Raw genomic sequence first — 20,792 nt, 5'->3', positions numbered from 1 at the left:
CATGCACAGCTCCTCTTGCGCCCTGCCCGCTGTCCAACACGACACCCATTGTAATTGGGCGGCAAGGAAATACGCCTCGAATGAGGGAGCCGCCAACCCGCCCTGATCAAGGGGCAATTGCAGTTTTGCCAGGGTTATCCGGCGGCGGCCATTGCCCCAGATGAGGGTCCCGAGCAGGGTATCCAATTCCCGGAACAGGGATCTTGGGGGAACCACCGGGAGATTGGAGAAGAGATAGAGCAGGCGCGGCACCAGGATCATTTTCGCAGCGGCTATCTTTCCCGGAACAGCCAAGTGGAGACCCTTCCAGAAATGGACTAAGGATCGGATGTTACCCATCAACCTGCGGTAATTCCCCTCATAGATATCTTGCGGCGTATGATATAGCTTAATGCCAAGATATCGAACCGCTTGGGGACTCCACGAGACTGCAATGCCTCCGATTCGTATCGGACCCTGGGGCACGACTTGTGTTAAGGGATAAACAGTGGACTTGGCCCAATTCACCCTAAGGCCCGTCACTTCTGCGAAATCATGCAGAATGCTTGATATTGGGGTCAGGTCAATCGTGATGTCCCGGACATATATGAGTACGTCATCGGCGTACAGTGATACTGCGTGGGTATAATCGCCTATCGGGATGCCCCACTCCTCGCTCGCCCCTCGCAGCAGGGCCGCCAGCGGCTCCATCGCCAACGCGAATAGTAGGGGGGAGAGGGGGCACCCCTGCCTAGTACCGCGCCGGTTTGGGAAGGAGTCCGAAATGAGAGGGCCTATGCGCACTCTGGAACTGGGCGAGGAGTAGCTGAGCCGAGTGTAGGCCAGCAGTTTGGGCCCGACACCCATGCGTAACAAGACCTGAAACAGGTAGGCCCAAGAGAGCGTGTCGAACGCCTTTTCGAGGTCCAGCACCAGACACGCTGCCCGAGGGAACCGTTCCTGCACCTGGTCCTGCACGTGAAACAGCCGCCGGATGTTCGAAGAGGTGTGCCTACCAGGCACGAATCCACTCTGATCGGGGTGGACAAGCCGCGGGAGGATCGTGGTGTACTTGTCCGCCAGGGCCTTCCCGTAGATTTTATAATCCGCCGACAATAGAGTTATGGGTCGGTAGGAGCCTAGCTGATGCGGGTCTCTATCTGGTTTAAGGAGGGATACTATAATGGATTCGCGCATGGAGTGCGGTAGGACTCCCACGTCTAGAGCCGCTTGGAACTGTAATTCTAGTTGGGGGACCAGCTGGGACGCAAAAGTCTGATAAAAGTCAAGGGGGAAGCCATCCAGACCCTGGGCCTTGTGGGTGGCTAGCGCCTTCATGGCGTGCCGAATCTCTGCCGCCTTGAGAGGGCGATCGAGGTCCAGACGCGTATCCCGGGGAAGCTGAATACGGTCCAGGAAGGCAGCCGGGGCGGCAGCCGACCCCGAGGGACGGGGGCTAGTGTACAAGCGCATGTAATGCTCTTGGAAGGCCTTGAGTATCTGCCCCTGCGAATACACCAGGGTGCCCTGGACGTCCCGTATGGCCGTGATGGTCGGGAGGCTCGAATCCCGCTTGATGAGCCACGCCAGCAGGGCGCCCGCCCGATCGCCCTCCGTATGGGCCCTAGCTGCGTATGCCGCGAAATTAAACCGAGGCATGCTTGCCAACGCTGCGGCGTACGCAGTCTCAGCTCTAGCTAACGCAGCCGGCGTGGCTTTCACAGGGTCCGCCTCCTTAGTAAGTGAGGCCAGTGCCCCTTCCATCCGCTGAATGTCCCCCTCCAGAACCCGCCGGACCCCCGCAATATGACGAATGCAATTGCCACGCATTACCACCTTAAAAGCATTCCATTCTGAGGCTCGGGTGCTGGCGGTGCCAGCATTTCATATATATAATATTTGCCACTATTGTAAAAATGGAGTTCAATTAGCTGAAATTTGACCTCTGGCAGATTAAATGTATGCTGTGTGCATGTTTGCAGGTGACAGTGTGTTTGTGTGAGAGAGTGTGTGTAAGTGTGAATGTGTGTGTATATGTAAGCATGTGTGTGTGAGTGAAAGTCAAAGGGCGTGTGATGCCACTGCCGCTACCCCTAGCATTTTGTTGAATTAACGTGCATCTGTGCATCCATTTTCCACCTCTTAGAAGGCGAATCTATGCTAAATTGACTACTGAACTCACTGATATCTTTGTAATTATGATTTGTATGATTTTGATGCTAACTTTGTTTCATGTATTTTGCCTTGATAATCCTTTATAAAAATACTTAAACTTTGGCTTGTGTCTGTCATTCTTATTAGTAAAGCTATGACCTTATGCATATACTGGAGCCTACATGTATTAGACACGGGTCCAATTGGGGCGCACCAAAGTCCATATAAGGACTACATCGCTCCTGGTCAAAGTACTTGGCACGCTTTGGGTAAGCAAATGAGAGATGGATTTGTGTGCCGACTGAGACCATATATCCGACTACATGAAAATTAACTCCAGTGCATCAGCTAACTCAGAGTAGGGGTTTCACAGCAGGTTGTGCCTAGTCCAAGTTTTGAAAAGGGCCAGGGATCCTCCGTGGGGTGGTGGATCGACTATGACTGCAGCCCCCGCCTTGAAGCAAAGAAGCGGTCATGAGACGTTCTGGGTACCATGTCAACAGAGAGTATTAAGTAAATTCAGGAGCTTGCTAGTGCATTCTAAAGGAGAGGATTAGTCACTCACACTTGGTGAACAGTAGTTGCTACTATGCAGTGGCTGATGTATAAGCAGGTTTGCAACAGTATCCTCAGCTGCGTTATGTGTTATGACCAATGATGACCGTGGTTTGTTGATTTTCATTTAGTGCATGGAGAGGAATCTATTTATCAGGTTTTTTTTAAATCTTACATATACGTTCTTGCATGCAGAACAAGAAAACAAGAATGATGCCTGAGGTACCAACCTGATATAAAGAAGAAAAACAAAGAAAACAACATTAAAGGCAACATGGGGGAAGGCACGCAAATAAGTGATGGCATCACATTGAATACAACAATTAACAGGTAGGGTAAGGCACAGACTGGGGAAGAAGACCCCAATGTAACCACTGAAATCAGTTCACCTTAGAATTGCTCGTTGTAAACAGCAAATACTCCATTGATCTCTCATTGAATGTGAAGGAGATGTCCATCTGAATGAGTTATAGCAGCAATAGGGGTAGGCTATGTGTTAGTACAAATGAGTCCGGCCAGTAACTGTCCTGATTTGAGTGCCATTTTGCTAGGTTTTCGTTATAGGCATGGTAGTCTAAATGGTGATTGTACAAATTGGGGCTCGCAGAACAACCTGCAAAATTGACAAGTCGCAATTTGTGACTCCCTGGGATTGGCCACACACATGGATGGTGGCCTGCAAGGGTCAGCAGGCCATCACATGTATGATTTGGTTTAAGTAAAGAAAATTTGTTTTAAAAATGTAGCCTGTTTTCCTTAAAGGTAATGATACTGATTTAAAAATAAATATTTTCTTAAAATGTTTCAGAAAGTTGGTAGAGTTCCTATTGACCACTGCTAACTCTCCCTGAAACTTTTTTCAGCATTTACAAAGAGGAAGGGGTCCAGAGCTTGAACTCAGTGCCAAATCTACCCTTGAAGTTCCTTGTGCTATCTTCGCATGGGATAGCTTAATAATGTTACTGCTTTCAGAACTGCTCTGTCTCTTTCTCACTGTGATTGGAGTCTAGATGGTCTAATCAGCAGAATGTTTCCATCCTGCCATCTCTTATGGGTTTGTCTCTGCGAACATGGGGTTTCCCATTTTACGTTGCCCTGCTTCACCAATTGTTTATTCCAGTCTTATACCTCCTGTGGGTATGTAAAGAAAACACTGAGTCTCTTTTTCTGTCAACAACTTTAACTTGAATGGAAGAGCAAAGCATATTTGGCCCCCATTTCTCAATATCTCTGCTTGGCCTCAATGACCGTAACTCACTGCTGCTGAGCAGCTGCAGGGAAGTCTTGTAATATCATGACCTTATCATTCTCAACCATGAGATGTCCCTGGAGTCTCACCTGTTACACTACATAATCCCTATTTTGGAAGTGGAGTAGTCTTGCGACCACCAGTCTTTGAGGGGCACCAGGTGGTGGTGGCAGGGCAGACATTCTGTTGGCACTCTCTAGCGCAAATAAGGGTGATAGTCCTTCAGGTGCAACTGTTTGCTTAAGCCAGGTCTCCAGGAAAGTTTTCTTGTATTTCCCCTCAACTTTCTCAGGCAGGATTAAAATGTATATATATTATGCCTAGCCCTTCTCTCTGAGTCTTTGTTTCTGTGTTCCAGATGTCACATTATGTCAGTCATGAATTACCTACTTCTATAGATTATCTTTAATTGGCAAATGAGGCAATTGAAGCCTCTGTTTTAGAGACAAGAGCACCCATCTTCTTCTGATCATCTTGCAGAAGATTTAAGTCCAGTGCTACAGTGTTTATTTTGGACTGCAGGTTGCCTCCCACTTTGGCAGTGGAAAGGGGCAGGGGGTGCTTGAGAGCCTATTTTGCTCTTGAATGCTGTGGGCCATGGTTTGTCACTACATCTATCTCCATGATGTCTCCACCACTTCTGGACAACTCTCAAGTTTTGCAGCTCACACAATATATTGCGGAGCTAGAGGCACCGTCCACCTCCTCATTTGTTCCCTGCAACTCACTCTGGCTGCTTTCTAGCTTGCTATGTAGTTCTCCCAGGGAAATTCGGCTTGGTGTCCTGAGGCAATACAGGCCTCCTCGCACCACGCTCCAAGGCCGTGCTAGAGCACTCCCTTGAGGTCCCATTTACCCAGGGGAGGCAATGAAGATCTCCTGCTATCTAAAATAATAGGGATCATTGGCTTCCAGAAAAGCAGAGGGGGACCCTGCTCTTTGTCTCTCACGTTCTTCACCCCCTTTGTTCCCTGAAGTGTCCAAAAGTAGTTTTTTTACCTGGTAGGGGTATGGGGGTGGCATCTCCCTCTGACTCCTGTTGCGGCCCCTCTGTTAATCCCTGGTGCTCCTGCAGTGTTCCTCCACACATCTGCTCGCCAGGTCCAATAAAGTAGGCATATCTGGCCCGATCGTCACTGGGGTCTACGGGTTTCACTCTTATCTGAGACCACCGCCATCTTGGTACTGCCTCGCGCCCTCAGTTAGCCGTCCCAATCTGTTGGGATCTGAGCGGTCGCTTACTGTGTACCTTTCCCCAGATCACAGCAGGGAGACTCCCAGACAAGTGTTAGATGGGTAGGGGGTTGTCAGTTGCAGCAGGATATTGCCACTGGTGGGTTTCAGGGGTACGTGGGCCTGAGAGCCCAGTGTTATGCAACTGATGTCATGCTTTTCCTGGTCACACTACTTCAAAAGGCCACCTGGATGAAGTCCAAATACCTAAAGCTGAGCACCAACAAGTGGTGATCTTCAGAAAGGATGCCTTGCTGTGGGACTATGCAAAGTGGCCGATCAACCCAACCCACAAGCAAAGAATCTCAGGATCATCATCGACAACTGGAATTGTCCACTCAGGTCAGGTTACGACGTAACTGCATCCCGCATCCACACTCTGAGAAAGATCTATAAGTGGCTATCAGAAAACACCAGATAGACTGTCTCATGAGCCCACACCATCAGCTGACCAGACTTTGGAAACTCTCAATGCAGGAATCACGAAGCAACTCACAGAGAGCCTGCAGACCATCCAGAACGCAGCTGCCAGACTCCCTATTCACAAGCGTACACGATTCAAACTCCTCACCCACCCATACAACGCGCTACACAACCCAAGCCCAGCCTACCTGAACAGCTGCATACATTTCCACCAACTGTCCATGCACTTCCAATCTGCCAGAAAATTACTAGCACAAGTTACAGAGATCCACAAAAGCAAATGCGGAGTTCAATCCTTATTATACACCTAAAGCTTGAAATAACTTTCCACTTCACATCCTAACCTACTCCTCTGCTGGAAATCCTTTGAAGATGAAGATTGGCTGTTCGAGGCAATAGACCTCCACGTCCAAGACCTAGCCTTAACATCTGCGAAGCAAAAGGATAGCCTCAAGGGTGATATCACAGTTTACAAATAAATATAACATAACATAACTGTATCCAGGACTTGCTAGTTACGATGTCCTGGATGTAGTGTGGCACAATTTAATGGATGCATTCATGGATAATGCAAGGAAACATTTACTGATTTAGGACTCTAGGCACTTCTAATGTATTCCACCTGCCTAAGGTAATATGGTATCTTTTACAAAGGCCCCAGGTCCACTGTACAAAAACCAAAGGAAATGATGGACGGAGTGTTGAACATTGCAAGCACTCACCCCCAGTCAACTGATCTGGGTTTAATCCGTTCTTTAGCCCACTCTGCCACCCCAGTTCAGACATGGCCATATGCAAATCAGTCTGACCCTGTGCCTCATGGGAACAGTCCAGCCCGAACTGCCAAGCCATGTCTTCCCTGGACCGGAAACAAGCTTCCTAGGACCGGTTTCTGGCATTTCAGCCGTCTTCAGCCAGGCTTGCTTGAATCCAGTGGCAAAGTGAGCAAGGAACTCGCGTCTGAGCATACCCTGCCAATTTATGGCAAACAAAGGAAAAACCAAAGGAAATGATGGATGGAGTATTGAACATTGCAAGCACTCACCCCCAGTCAACTGATCCACTGTACTGCATCATTTTGGGCTTCCTAGAGTTTAAAATGTTTCTTTTAGAGATGCCTAATTATAGTGCATTGCCAAAATCAACTGAGACTTGACTAAAGCCCATGATTGAGCAGTGTGCCAGGTGATGCCAGAGTCAGAGACAAAGCAAGAGAGAATCTTAGTTGTGTGTTATTAGAGAACACAGTCCTTCAGGGAAGAGACCTGCATCGGAACCAGGACATAAGCCCAGCATACCTTGCTGTCCAAATTTGATGCTTTTATAAGGCAGAGGCATGACTGAAAATGCCTTTATTTCCTTCAATTCTCTCTGAAATGATAACTAACCAGAGGACCCTCACATCATGCACAAATCTGACAAAGAGTATTGCTATTCAGCCTTTTGTCTGTTATGGGGAAAGGCTGAGGTGCCCTCTCATGTTAAAAAATTACTTCCTTATTTATGCCTATTGCCCTTCATGGGGTTTAGGCCATCAACCAAGACTCTCCAGCAATCTCTGTACTGGGATTTTCTTTTAATCTGACTCCAGGTGTAATCCATCTCCTTGCAGTAAGCCTCAAGGCTTCAGCATCAGATGATCCTTGGCCTTCCTCTTTTCCTTTTAACTTGAGGGTTTCAGATCCGGGCTTGCCTGGTGGTGTTTGATGCAGGCTTGCGGAGGATGTGACCTATCCAGCCCTAGCGTCTTTTTAGGATTTCTTCATGAGCAGGGAGTTGGAAAGTCTGCTGCCATAAATCGATTTGCTGAGGGAGTTTGGCCAGCATATTGCTGAAGGTACAGGCTTTGTTGGTGGTGGTCATTGTTGTCTTCCAAGTTTCTGCTCCATTCAGAAGAATTGATTTTATGTTGGTGCTAAAAAGCCTTATCTTGGTTTGAAGCATTAGGTCATTGAAGCTCCAGATCTTCTTTAGGTGAATGAAGGCAGCCCTTGCTTGTCTAAGGCACTGCCCAGAAAGATGAAGGCCTCAATCTCTTCCAGTACATCACCTACCAGTAAGTGACTACAGTTGTGCTGGCCGTGTTAGGACCAGGTCATGGAGCTGCGTCCAAGGTGTCCATTGGATCCCATTTCTTCTCGCTGTGGATCTCTTCATGATGCAGTCTAGGGCCAATAGGAACAGAAAAGGTGAGAGCAAAAAACCCTCGCAGACTTTGGTTCTCACTTGAAAGGCTTCCAAGAGTTGTCCTCCAAGTCATTCCTTCAGAGTTCTTGACTCTTGAGTTTATCTGGCACACCGTAGTGGTGGAGGAGTTTCCAAAGGGTTTCTCTGTTCATGCTGTCAACTCTTTTCCCATAGTCGATGAAGTTAACATAGAGGGGGAGTTTCATTCCATCGACTGCTCATCATCACTATGATGAGCAGTGGTGCAATCTGGTCTGTGCAGGATTTATCTTTGCAGAAGCTGTCTTGCTGGTCTTGCAACTGCGTGTCGACGTGTTTCTTGAATCTGGTCAGGAGGAATCTGTGGAACATTTTGCTTGGGGTTAATAGAGGAGTTTTCCCTCTGTAGTTTGTGCAGTTACTCGGGTCACTTTTCTTGGGGATCTTGATGAGATATCCCTCCTCCCAGACTGATGGAACCCTTTCCTCTTCCCAGATCCTTCCAAACATGGGTAGATCATGTCTATTGATGTTTCAATATCTGCCTTCAGTCTGTCTGCAGGAATGTAGTGAGGCCCTGCTGCCTTCCCAATTCTCAGATGTTTGATGGCTTGCTATAGTTCTTCCATGGTTGGTCTGCTGTAGTTGATTGGCAAGTCCTTGTCAGCTGGATGTATGCCTGGTAGAGAATGAAGCACAGGCTGGCTCAGCAGTTCTTCAAAGCACTCCACCCATCTTCGTTGTTGGCCTTTGTTACCCATGATTGTCTTCCCAGCTTTCTCTTAATCAGGTCTTTCTGGCTTGCTGTATCTACGGGAGAGTTTTCTTGTTATGTACTAGAGTTCTTTCAAGTTTCCTTTGCTTGCTGCTTCTTGTGCTTCTGTGGCAAGATCATCAATGAATCTTCACAAATCAACTTTTAAGATTCTCTATGCTTCCTATTTGGTTTTGGTGTATTCGGCTTTAGCTTTTGGTTTTTCTGCTATTGTTTGGCTAGTGTTGACAGTAGCTATCTTTCCTTTCTCTCTTGGATTTTGCAGATAGTCTCGGTGAAGATCCATTCTTTATGCTGTTGTCTCTTGGGACCCAGTACCTACTGGCAGTTTGAAGTCACTGTTTTTTTAATCTTCTCCCACTGACTTGTTACTGGGTCTCTGTCGTCCTCTAGTCCTTGCAGGACTTGAAACCTGTTACTGAGGGGGACTGAGTTTTCACTCCATTTCTGTGCATCTTTGAGGAGGGTGGTGTTATATCGCTAGTTTTGGTTTGACAGTTTCATCCACGCTTTCTTCAGCTTTAAGATTCAGTCTGGCCACAACAAGGTGATGGTCTGACAACACATCCACTCCTCTCATCACTCTGACATCCTGCAGGGACCTCTGGAATGTCTTGGCAATGTTGACATGGATGATCTGATTCTCTGTTGAATGGTCATGTTCACGTTGCCCTGGATCTCTCTCAAGGCATTTCTCCAGGATGAACTGGAGTCTGTTGTAAAACTGATTTATTTCCCTCTTCTTTGCTGTAATTTGTAGGTGCATAGCACTGGATAGCATTCATGTTGATCCTCTTTTTCTTTGTGTGGAAGGTCACTGTGATGATTCTGGGACTGTGGGCTTCCCATCCAGAGCTCTGTTGGCTGCTGACATAGCTTCATTGCTACTCCCTGATTGTAAGGAATGTTCTCTTTCTCGTGTTCAGAATACATCAGCATTCCTCCTGAAGCCAGTCTTTTCTGTCTGGACTATGTACATTAGGTCTTGCTGATGCCAAGCAGGGCTTTATTCTTGCATTTCTCCTTCCTTCTTTAATTCTTTCCTTCCTTCTTTCATGACTTCCTTTTTCTTTTTTCCTTTGTGTGTTTCTGTCTGTCTTTCTATATCAAAGACAAGAGGCTAACATCGAATGCCACAACAATTGGCTCTTTTATGTCTGTGTTAGCCCAAACCTTTTGATTTTACTAAAATTATGAATATGACAAAGTTACCTGTAGGGGTTTTCACCCACACTTCATCCATTTGCCTATGGTTGTGTCATTCACATTTTTCTGAACCCACTCGAGCATGCTTCAAAGGGCAACGCGTCACCCCAATTCAGCCATTAGCTGACTTCACTATGAGGTACGGCATTTTTTGTCAATGGTTTTATTTAGATTGACAAACTCCCTGCAGCTTCCCAAACAATAAAAGTTTGCAAAAACCATGATAAAACGAAACAAGAATTGCCGAAAGGCTGGCAGACGATGCCAGACCTATTGGCTTTGTCAATGCTTGTTCCTGTCTGGGACCGTCAGCGGAGGTTTCAGGATGGAAAAAAGAAAAATGCCCCCAGGTGCTGGGAGGAAAGTCACTGCTCGTCGCTAAAAGTGGATTAGTTGTACAAGATGAAAGCCTGTCATACAGGAATCTCTAAATGTGGGGGTAGAGGCAAGGGCTTCGCGAACCCGTCGGGCTGGAATGCCACCTGCTGGCCTCTAAAGAAGTCCCTAGGTCCCTCCATGACAATAGGACGGAAAACTAGCTGTGATGTATTGTCAAAAGCCTCGTTCCCAGTTCATGAAGAGGTTCAAGTTTGTGATCCTGTGCTTGAAATGGGCACACATTTGTGGCAATTTACAATGTTTATAACATTTCAGTGTCTAATCTGAAGTCCCAAATGTTTAAACATAGTCTGACTAAATGTGTGTGTGTTATATCTTCATCTCAATTTAAATGTACATTTACATTCTTAATTTTAAATAGCATCTTTCTAAACACAAATCTAAAATGACATGCGGAAGTGAAACTAATTAAATCCTGTAACTTTACATACCCAATCATCACAACAGACCCAAGGTGGAGTTTGAAAAACCATCACAGGAAGAAACGTAGCAATCTGCAACCAGCGAACAAAAAGTTCCTCATCAGTCATTAGTTCGTTTACAAGAGATCCTCCTTTGAAAAAACGAAAATGCATGTGTATTTTAATGGTTGGCATCGGTTTAAAAAAATATGCAAATGAGGTGTTGAGATATTAATCACATATATGCACATGTTATTAGAATCCAAAATATTCATGGTACAGTTCTCATTGGGGATGCCCCTGATTTGGAAGGTATAACTTAAGCAATGTCTCAAGGGGTATCGTTTGTAAGGGGGCTTTGTTAATGATATGTTAGGCCATCATCATAACCAGGTTACAAAATTGCATACAGTGCTATACAAGGGAGTAAAAATAACGTTCAGTAGAGGATCTCAAAAGGAGAATTAGAGGAGTAACTGTAGAGAAAAGCGCTGTGAAGGCAAGGAAATGGCCATGGGGCGAGAACATGGTCCATCATGGGTAGAAGAAAAGTCAGAGATCCAATTAAGGGCTACAACCTTGCCCAGTTTTCCAACTAGATCTTGCTCAAACCAGCCCCCCTTCTCCTTTCCTAGTTCAACGCTTGATAGCGTGTGCAGCTCCACACCCTGGAACTTGACGTCCGGATTCGGTCCGTGACCACTCAATAGTAAGTGTTCCCCTTCCCATACGGTTCTAGCTTCCTCCAGACCCTGTCCAGAACTAACCCTTGCCTAATGCGCACTTCATGCCATACCTATACACGCTTAGTCCTCCATAATGTCTCTCTGGTTGACTCATTTTTCTCCCTAATACTTCTGCTTAACTGTACTTTGCAACACTCATGCCTCATGATACTTCCTGGCCCTTAATTGGTCCCCTGACTATTCTTCTGCCCACGGTGGACCCCGTTCTCGCTCCATGGCCCTTTTGCCTTGCTTTCATGGCGCTTTTCTTTACAATTACTCCCTATATCCTCTAAGTCTCCATTTAAGGTCCACTACTGAATGTTATTTTTTACTCCCCTGTATAGCACTGTATGGAGTTTTGTAACCTGGTCCTAATGATGGCCTAGCATTTTATAAAGGCCAAAATGCTGTCGACCATCACAGCGTAACTTACGGCGCCTTCACTGTGATTGCCCAGAAAATCCTATTTGTACTTAAATGTAATAACTGTACAGGCATCACAGTTCGGTTTTTACTGTACATAATCCTGTTTGCGCCCCTTCACCGCTGTATTTACTCCCTCACATGTCACTTTCGCTGTTCACCTTTTCACAAGCACTTTTGCACGTTATCACAGGTTACATGACATTTAATGTAACACAGTGCAATTTGTATATGGAATTATTTGTTTTTGTTTTAACCATATAATTTACTTAATATATGTGGAAAGTAACTGTACATTACCGTCTTGCTCTACTTTTTTGTGTTTCCCTATGCCCCTCCAAGGCAATTTACTTTGCTCATTAACTAAGCCCCCTTACAAACGATACCCCTTGAGACATTGCTTATGTCATACTTAATTACCCTAGTCTCCACTGGGTTTATGGGTAACCTCCTGTAGCTTGCTTTCGCAACCTGATTTGGAAGGGTTATGGATATTCTGTTGTTTTCAAGTGGTGGGTTTATGCCTTATGTGTGATATTGCCAGGGTACCATCATGATCAGTGTTAGACCTGACACCGTTGGTGTGGTATTCCCCAAAACATTTTGCTTTCACCCCTTCAGTTTTCTGAATTTGTTTTTGTTGGCTTTAGGGCTCTGTGCACTTTACTAGTGCTAACCAGTGCTAAAGTGCTTGTGCTTTCTAATTCAAACATGGTAAAATTGGACTACATCTAAGTGGCACATTTAATTGACTTGTAATTCCCTAGCAAATGGTGCTACCAGTAGCCAAGGCCCGTATATTATACGTTACTGATGGGCAGCAACACACATTGTGCCACCCACTAAAGTAGTCCTGTGAAACATGCCCCAGGCCAGCATGTGCAGTTTAAACTGCCATTTCGACCTGGCAATATAAACCTTTTGCCAGGCCTAAACTTTCATTTTTGATACATATAAGTCATCCTTAAGGTTCACCACAGGCTCACAGAGCATGGTGCACAGTATTTAGAAAGTAGGACATGTGGTTAAGTTTTACATGTCCTACCAGTGAAAAAACACCTAAAGTTGTTTTTCTCTGTTGTAAGGCCTAGCTCTCACATTGACTAACACTGGATGTTCTTATTACATTTAATAAGTGCTAACTTCAGAAAGAGAGAAGATAGAGATATGCTGTTTATACCCAAATGAACTGTAATTTAAATTCCTCTTTGATCGAAAGTCAGACTTTAAGTCACAATTCTGAAAATGCCACTTTTAGAAGCAATATTTTCTAGAAAGGACATGCACAACCTGATACACTCATGTGTGAGTGTGCATTATCAATTTCTCAAAAACTTGATTGCCTAACATGCTGTTGAAAACAAATAAAGGACCAATGTTATACACTGTTAATAAACTATTAAAACAATATTAATATTCAAACGAATAAACCAGGAACAGTGTTCTTCTTCCTGATGTGCTTCTTTTATTAGCACGTCTGTTGAAGATACAAATCAAAATCAATTTCAATAGGCCATACGACGAGTCAAAACAATATGAAGAAACTCAAAACTCAATCGCAATGCATTTCGGGTGGATCCACCACCCATCGTCAGGGGATATCTACAAACTAAATTAATCTCATTCATTACATTCAATAAACACTGAAGTATGAGGCTCAAAAAAAGAGAAAAAGTAGGGTGATATGCCTCTATTGTCCAGGAGGGTTAAAAGCTACAGACTGAGTGAACTAAAATAAGGTGGTTGCTAATTGGCCCCAAAGTAGGGTTCATGTGAAAAAAGACGGTACTAGGGCTCGTAGGAAACTCGAAAGTCCCAAATCACCACATGTGCAAAGTGTGCCAAAAACGTTGTGCTTAATATCATGCATGAAACCGTCTCTACCTTGATAAAAAATCCAAATATGAAGTTGAATCTAAGCCCAAAACTATTATCCAAGTGGGTCAGTGCAGACCAGTGAAATCAAACCTAAAAATGAACGGGAGGTGTCCAACTGGAAGTGTCCGCATAAAGCAAACACGTCTGAAGAAAGTGTAGCATCCATCAGTGACACCCGCTTAACAAGACCACCTGTACCATCCTCTGTTGATCTCACAGTTTCAGAAGTACCATCTACTTCGAGTACTAAGGTTTCTTTTTTGGAGATCAGTCCAGCTGCCAATAATCCACCAACAGGACAACCCATACTCGAGCCAGGTATCACAAAATCCGTAGAGGCAGTGGAAAGCACAAAACAAATCAGCTCAGGCAGGAGACAGAAAAAGCATCAGTAGTGAACATTTCCTCCACGATATTATCGAAGGCACAAATTGCAGTACTAAATAAGGGAACATCTTTTGTGACTACATTTCACACCACACCATTTAATACAGAAATAGAACTTTATAAGTTCATGAGGAAACTGAGACTGCGATACTTTTTCTCTAGTCAAAGTTTTATGAACACAGCTTCCACAGATATAGAGTACACTGAGTTTAAACCCAAATGTACCTTTATCTCTCCCATCTCGCATAAGGTTTTTGACACTTGAGACGCTAGTGAAAAGAGATCTTTCCAACTTACATACTCCATCCAAAAAGCACCACAACTTAACTTCTGCAGACAGAAGAGCACTTAAAATTTTGAGAACCAACGAGGCATTAGTGTACCTCCCAGCAAATAAGGGGGGCGCCTTGGTTGTAATGGATCGCAATTTTTATGAGGCCAAAGTCAATGAGATGTTGTCTGATGAATCTGCGTATCTACCACTAAGTCAGGATCCCACAACTGAATTTCAAGTTATTCTTTCACACATACTAACGCATGCAAAGGACATGGGATGGATTAATTCCAAGACATTTGACTTTTTGTATATGAAGTTTCCACGCAGGCCATTCATATACATGTTACCTAAAATTCACAAGAGTCTTCAAAATCCTCCAATTCGTCCCATTGTTTCAGGGTGCAGTTCCATCCATGAACCTCTGGGTCACTATTTGGATACTTTCTTGCAATCAGGACCTACTTATGTACAGGACACGACTCACTTTTTGAAATTACTAGATGATCTCACTTTACCTCCTAGAGAAGAAATATGGTTAGGAACAGTGGATGTAGTATCCCTATACACCTCGATACCCCCACGCTGAGGGCATTGAAGCCATTGAATGGGCCCTGCTACAGCAGGGAGATATACCTGCAAATAAAGTCTTTCTCCTTGAATTGTTACAATTTTGTCTCTTTAACAGTTATTTTAAATGGAACGACAGGTATTTCCCAGCTATGCTAATATCTTCATGATAAGTTTGAACAGGAGAACATATTGAACGACAAGTCATGGACTGATCATCTCATCATATACCGCAGGTATATTGATGATATTTTCATCATGTGGCGTGGAGAGAGACAAGCTTTAGAGAGCAAGCTTACTTCACTTAATGAATTCAATCCCAGGGTTCAGTTTATATTTACTTTAGACAGTCTGGTGCCGATTACGATCCTGGAGAAACCGGGTACGAACCGTCGGACGGAGGCTTTTCTCCGTCCGACTCGTACCCGGTTGTAAAACTTCACAAACATGCAAGTACGATTCGCACGGAAACACCATTTCCGTATGAGTCGTACAAAACACCGACCGACGAAAATATACATACGAATGTGATCCGGGAATGCTCCGACGTGACGTCGGGACGCATTCAGGCAGCGTTTCACGACCCAGGAAGTACGAATCGAACCGACAGCAGTCCGGACGGCAATATTTTTACGGCACCCAAAAGTGCCGGAAAAGCGAAGTACGCCGCAAAACGAGCAGATAAGGGGGCCCGGTACGCGCTGTACCCCCCCCAGCCCCCGTGAGTACGTGCCGTACCCCCCCAGACCCCGTGAGTACGCGCCGTACCCCCCCAGACCCCGTGAGTACGCGCCGAACCCCCCAGACCCCGTGAGTATGTGCCGTACCCCCCCCAGACCCCATGAGTACGCGCCGTACCCCCACCCGTGTATGTACACCCGTGTACGTACGAGTCGTACCCCCACCCGTGTATGTACGGTGCGTACCCCCAGCGCGTTCGACTCGTACATACACGGGTGGGGGTACGACTCGTACGTACACAGGTGTACATACACGGGTGGGGGTTCGACTCGTACATACACGGGTGGGGGTACGACTCGTACGTACACGGTGTACATACACGGGTGGGGGTTCGACTCGTACGTACACGGGTGTACATACACGGGTGGGGGTTCGACTCGTACATACACGGGTGGGGGTACGACTCGTACGTACACAGGTGTACATACACGGGTGGGGGTTCGACTCGTACATACACGGGTGGGGGTACGACTCGTACGTACACGGGTGTACATACACGGGTGGGGGTTCGACTCGTACGTACACGGGTGTACATACACGGGTGGGGGTTCGACTCGTACATACACGGGTGGGGGTATGACTCGTAGGTACACGGGTGTACATACACGGGTGGGGGTTCGACTCGTACGTACACGGGTGTACATACACGGGTGGGGGTTCGACTCGTACGTACATGGGTGTACATACACGGGTGGGGGTTCGACTCGTACATACACGGGTGGGGGTTCGACTCGTACATACACGGGTGGGGGTACGGCGCGTACTCACGGGGTCTGGGGTGGGGGTTCGGTGCGTACTCACGGGCTCTGGGGGGTGTACGGCGCGTACTCACAGGGGCTGGGGGGGTGTTCGGCGCGTATGTGGGCACATGTCTCCATGGTTGCTATGGGAGTTCGGTGCGGACAGTGTTTTTTCCATACGGTTGTAACATCGGACGCACGGGATGGATCGTACTTGCGCGATTGGACTTCACTTTTCACATTTGTACGGTGAATAGTCCGGGGACGTGTCGGACACATTTTCCGACCCGAGGACGTGTGGGGAATTATTCCCAATGCGATTCGTATGGACTTTTTCCCATGCGAATCGTACTTGGCAGTTTGTACGGCACTTGTACGATTCGTACGGTAAAAAGACCGGATACGAGTCGTACGGGGAAATTTTTTACAGGATCGTAATCGGCACCACAGTCTATTGCATATTTGGATGTAAGCATTGAAGTGAAGGAAAATAAGATCGCTACCAAGGACTTCAAAAAATCCCCTGATCGCAATAATACATTACTCTACAACAGCTTTCACCCAGGGTCCTTAAAAAGGCACCTTCCATTCTCTCAATTCTTGAGAATCAAGTGTATTACTACAGATCTAACACAAATGAAAGTAACTCTTGAAGAAACCAAACAGGATTTTTTGGCACGGGGATACCCGAGGGAAATTGTGGAAGAATCAGCAGTAAGATTAGACATGTTTTCTAGATCAACACTTTTAGAGAAGAAAGTGAAAACCACAGAGAAAAGGGAAGTATTTGTTTCCACGTTCTCGACCCACTCACCTGCTATTAAAAAAATCATACTGAACAGATGGGATCTGCTGCAAGCAGAACCCGACTTTGGCAATCTTTTTAACGATTGACCGATTTTTGCTTACAAACGGTCCAACAATCTTAAAGAATTGTTAAAGAAACGAGACACCCAAGACACTCAGTCATATAAGGGCATGATGAGATGCTATAACTGTTCACACTGTAACAACGTGATTACTGGAACGTCAATAGCACACCCTTGGTCGGGTAAACAGATCAGGTTACACTTCACAGCTAATTGTAACACGCAAAATGTTATTTACGTCATACGGTGCCCTTGTGGCCTGTACTACGTTGGGAAGACCGAAACGTCTTTACGGATTCAAATCACAGAACATGAATGGAGGATTCGTACCAGAACATAGAGTTCTCCTCTAGCAAGTCATTGGGGTGACGCACATCATACAATAGCACAATTAAGAATCAGTGTGATAGAAGTTGTACATGTTCACAATGACAGAGACATGTCGAAATTTATCACCCAGAGGGAGACATTTTGGATCAGGCACCTGGATACCATGAGCCCTAAGGACTTAAATGATAAAATGGAGCTATCATGCTTTTTATAGGATCTGTTTCAATAACATTGGACTGTTGTTAGCTCAGTCGGAGGGTAAGGCGATACCGGCAACGCAGCCATGTGTATTTTGTTTATTTTGTTTATTCACTCACCAGACACTCTAGCAGCACACAATAATTCAGCCATCATGTTAATTCATGTATTACTTCAGCATCCATTCACCTTCATGAAAGCAGTTAATTCCAGACATAGCAGTGACAGACTATCGGCATAAATTGGTATATGTGCGCACTATGCTTGCAATGACGGAATGGAGTTTTATGTTCATGACAAAGCATATAATATAGACAGGATTTTCATTTGTTATTTTATACAGTACATCTACTAGTAAATTGATGTGGATTTATGTATACTGAGACAAATTGGTGTTTTAACTGTGAGACAAGAGGATATATTTGTAAAGCACTGTTGGTGCTATTATTATTAGGGTTTTCTGGTTTTAATAAGGTACTCAAGGTGTTTATGATTTTGATACAGCATGTGACATCTCTATTAGTGCAAGACTATTTGCATTTATGCGATTTGAGATAAGAGATCAATCTCATATAAATACACCAGTGTACAACTGTAATGCACCAACAATTGCTTCAAGATTTGTTTTATGACATCGAGACATGTTGCAATTAAGACCTGACGAGGAGATTTTTTTACTTGTGTAACCATTACTCGTAGCGCATACATTGTAAACTTTGTCAGCTCTTATGCAGATGGTTAAGGTTTCATCATGTATGACATCTTGTCATTTTGGGAATATGTTATGTAGACATAATTGTGAACAATTGTCTTTTTGAAAACTGCAGCAATCGTATTATTGGTAAATAATGTTATTCTTTTCTTTCAACACACTGTTTCCTCATCTTTTCATTTCATTTTATTTTTTTGTCACGCATTGGGACTATCACTCTTGTGATCTCTGGCACATTCCGAAGCACATTTGATTAACTCTTGCACTTTCTTGTGGTACTCGGCGACATCATACTTTTCCATCATGGCCGACACTTTTCTAGCGAATCACCATTTAGAGTCTCTATTTAGAGTCCCTTTTTTGTTTTCATTACACAGTCGCTGCACGTACACGGCAGCAGCGACTGAATTCACTTTTAGGCGGCATCTCTTATCGGGCGGTCACAACGTGGCTTCCGGGTTAATTTGGAGCAGACACCGCAAGACGGCATCTGTAAGTTTGTATGTGGTGTGACTTATCAGTTAGCAACAGCGAGGGAAGGCCAGCATTCTTATCAATTTAAATGCATCTTACAGATACACCTTCACATGTACCAGTGGCGTTCTTGAACAATTAACTGGAGCTAATCTTCCAATTGTTTACTACTACTTCGGAATCACGTTAATTGAGGCACCGTTAGCGTCTCATTACGTTCGCCACATTGCAGGAAGCTGGATTCTCTCGGCATTTTAGACGCTCAATGAGTTTTTCTTTCGTTTCACTTCTCCCACATTTAGACACGATTCCTGGGTGTTTGCTTTATGCGGACACTTCCAGTTGGACACCTCCAGCTCATTTTTATGTTTGATTTCACAGGTCTGCACTGACCCGCTTGGATAATAGTTTTGGGCTTAGACTCAACTTGGATTTTTATCAAGGTATGGATGGTTTCATGCATGATATTAAGCACAACGTTTCTGGCACACTTTGCACATGTGGTGATTTGGGACTTTCGAGTTTCCTTCGAGCCCCGGTACCGTCTTTTCTTTTTGTTACCAGTGTACAACATTGGTCCTCTATTTGTTTTCAACAGCATGTTAGGCAATCAAGGTTTTGAGAAATTGATAATGCACACTCACACATGAGTGTATCAGTTTGTGCATGTCCTGTCTAGAACATATTGCTCTAGTTGATAGTTCTTGTTTGAATTGGTGGTAGGGTGGAACCACCACAGGCATTGCACACCAAGTCAGAATAGTTGCAGTATAATCAGTTTAGTTGGAGTAACAGTTAAGCAGAGTGCACACCAGCTGTTATTATTATCTTTGTATTGTTTACTTTTAGAAAGTAGGCATTTTCTTGTCCCAACCAATGTACTTTCTGCCAGTGTCCTGGGCCAGATGACTGTGAATAGCTCTGCGGTTGGGGTTTGTGTATTGATTCCAGAGAGTGAGACAAAGGGGACTTAGGGATGGTTGGACCATCCTGACAGGATGACTGGGGAGGGGCTGTACCCAGCCCCAGTACACTCAAAAGGGCTTTGCCTACAGCACACACAGCCAGGAGCCTTAACCAGAACCAGCTATGGGGGAAGGACAGGACTGTCCCCAAGTATAAATATTGAACTCCAGGGCTTCTGGACTTACGGAAGATTTAGAAGAAAGACTGCTCTGCTGCTTGAAGGACTGCCTTGTTGTCTGAAGTAGGGAAACTGGACTGCTTGCCTTGCTCCCAGGCAATCCAGAGTGACAACAATGGTCAGTTGAATGGCCTCCTTTGTGAACTACTTAGGCACAGCAAGCTTCAAAGGCCTCGTTACAACTGTACAGCTGATCATCTACAACTGGACTTGCCTGAGCTCTGCTGCTGGCCTCTGCTGGAGTGAGTCCTCATCCCAAGAGGTGCCCCCCCAGGTCCTGGACCCTTGGCTGGCATCAGAAGAAGCTCTTCCAAGACAAAAGGGTGAAAATCCTGAGGTTTGGGCTTCTCACGACCATGAGCAGTTCCACTTGCAGCAAATCTCGGCTGCCCGTGACGACAACTACTGCATAAGCTGCAGAACTTGCTCTTCACATTGAAAGCGGCAGTTCCCAACGAACAGTAGCATGAGATCTGCACTTTGCGCTTCAGCGATGACAGCCCTCATTGACTGCCAACGCGAAGCTACAGCAACAACCTGATCTTCACACTACAGCTGTGACTGTTCATGATGCTCGAACTGCTCTATTTGCGATGGCAGCCTCCTCCTTGCAGCCTACTCCAAGTTGAATAGAACTCTTCACAATGAACATAAGAAGATAATTCTTCAGCGGGACTAAACTAGTCCCTGTATTCAACCTGGCCCCCATCGTGGTTGGCCTGAACTTGTGAGTTGCCCCCAGTCTAGTGCAAGCAGGTGACCATGAGTGACACTTTGTGCTTTT

General features: G+C 45.3%; 1 protein-coding gene across 3 annotated transcripts in view; it reads right to left on the bottom strand.

Annotated features, from left to right (window-relative positions):
* Positions 1–20,792, bottom strand: part of LOC146860800 (SITS-binding protein-like) — a 695,607-nt gene that overhangs the window by 32,661 nt on the left and 642,154 nt on the right. For all 3 annotated transcript variants that reach the window (XM_085644760.1, XM_085644761.1, XM_085644759.1), the window contains one exon: positions 10,571–10,692. In XM_085644760.1, coding sequence (XP_085500886.1) covers positions 10,571–10,692 — 122 coding nt within the window. The remainder of the gene's footprint in view (positions 1–10,570; positions 10,693–20,792) is intronic.

This window comes from Triturus cristatus, chromosome 3_1 (genome assembly GCF_964204655.1).
Source record: "Triturus cristatus chromosome 3_1, aTriCri1.1, whole genome shotgun sequence".
Lineage (NCBI taxonomy): Eukaryota > Metazoa > Chordata > Amphibia > Caudata > Salamandridae > Triturus > Triturus cristatus.
The sequence above is the reverse complement of the archived record's forward strand: the minus strand, read 5'-3'. Positions and strand labels throughout refer to the sequence as shown.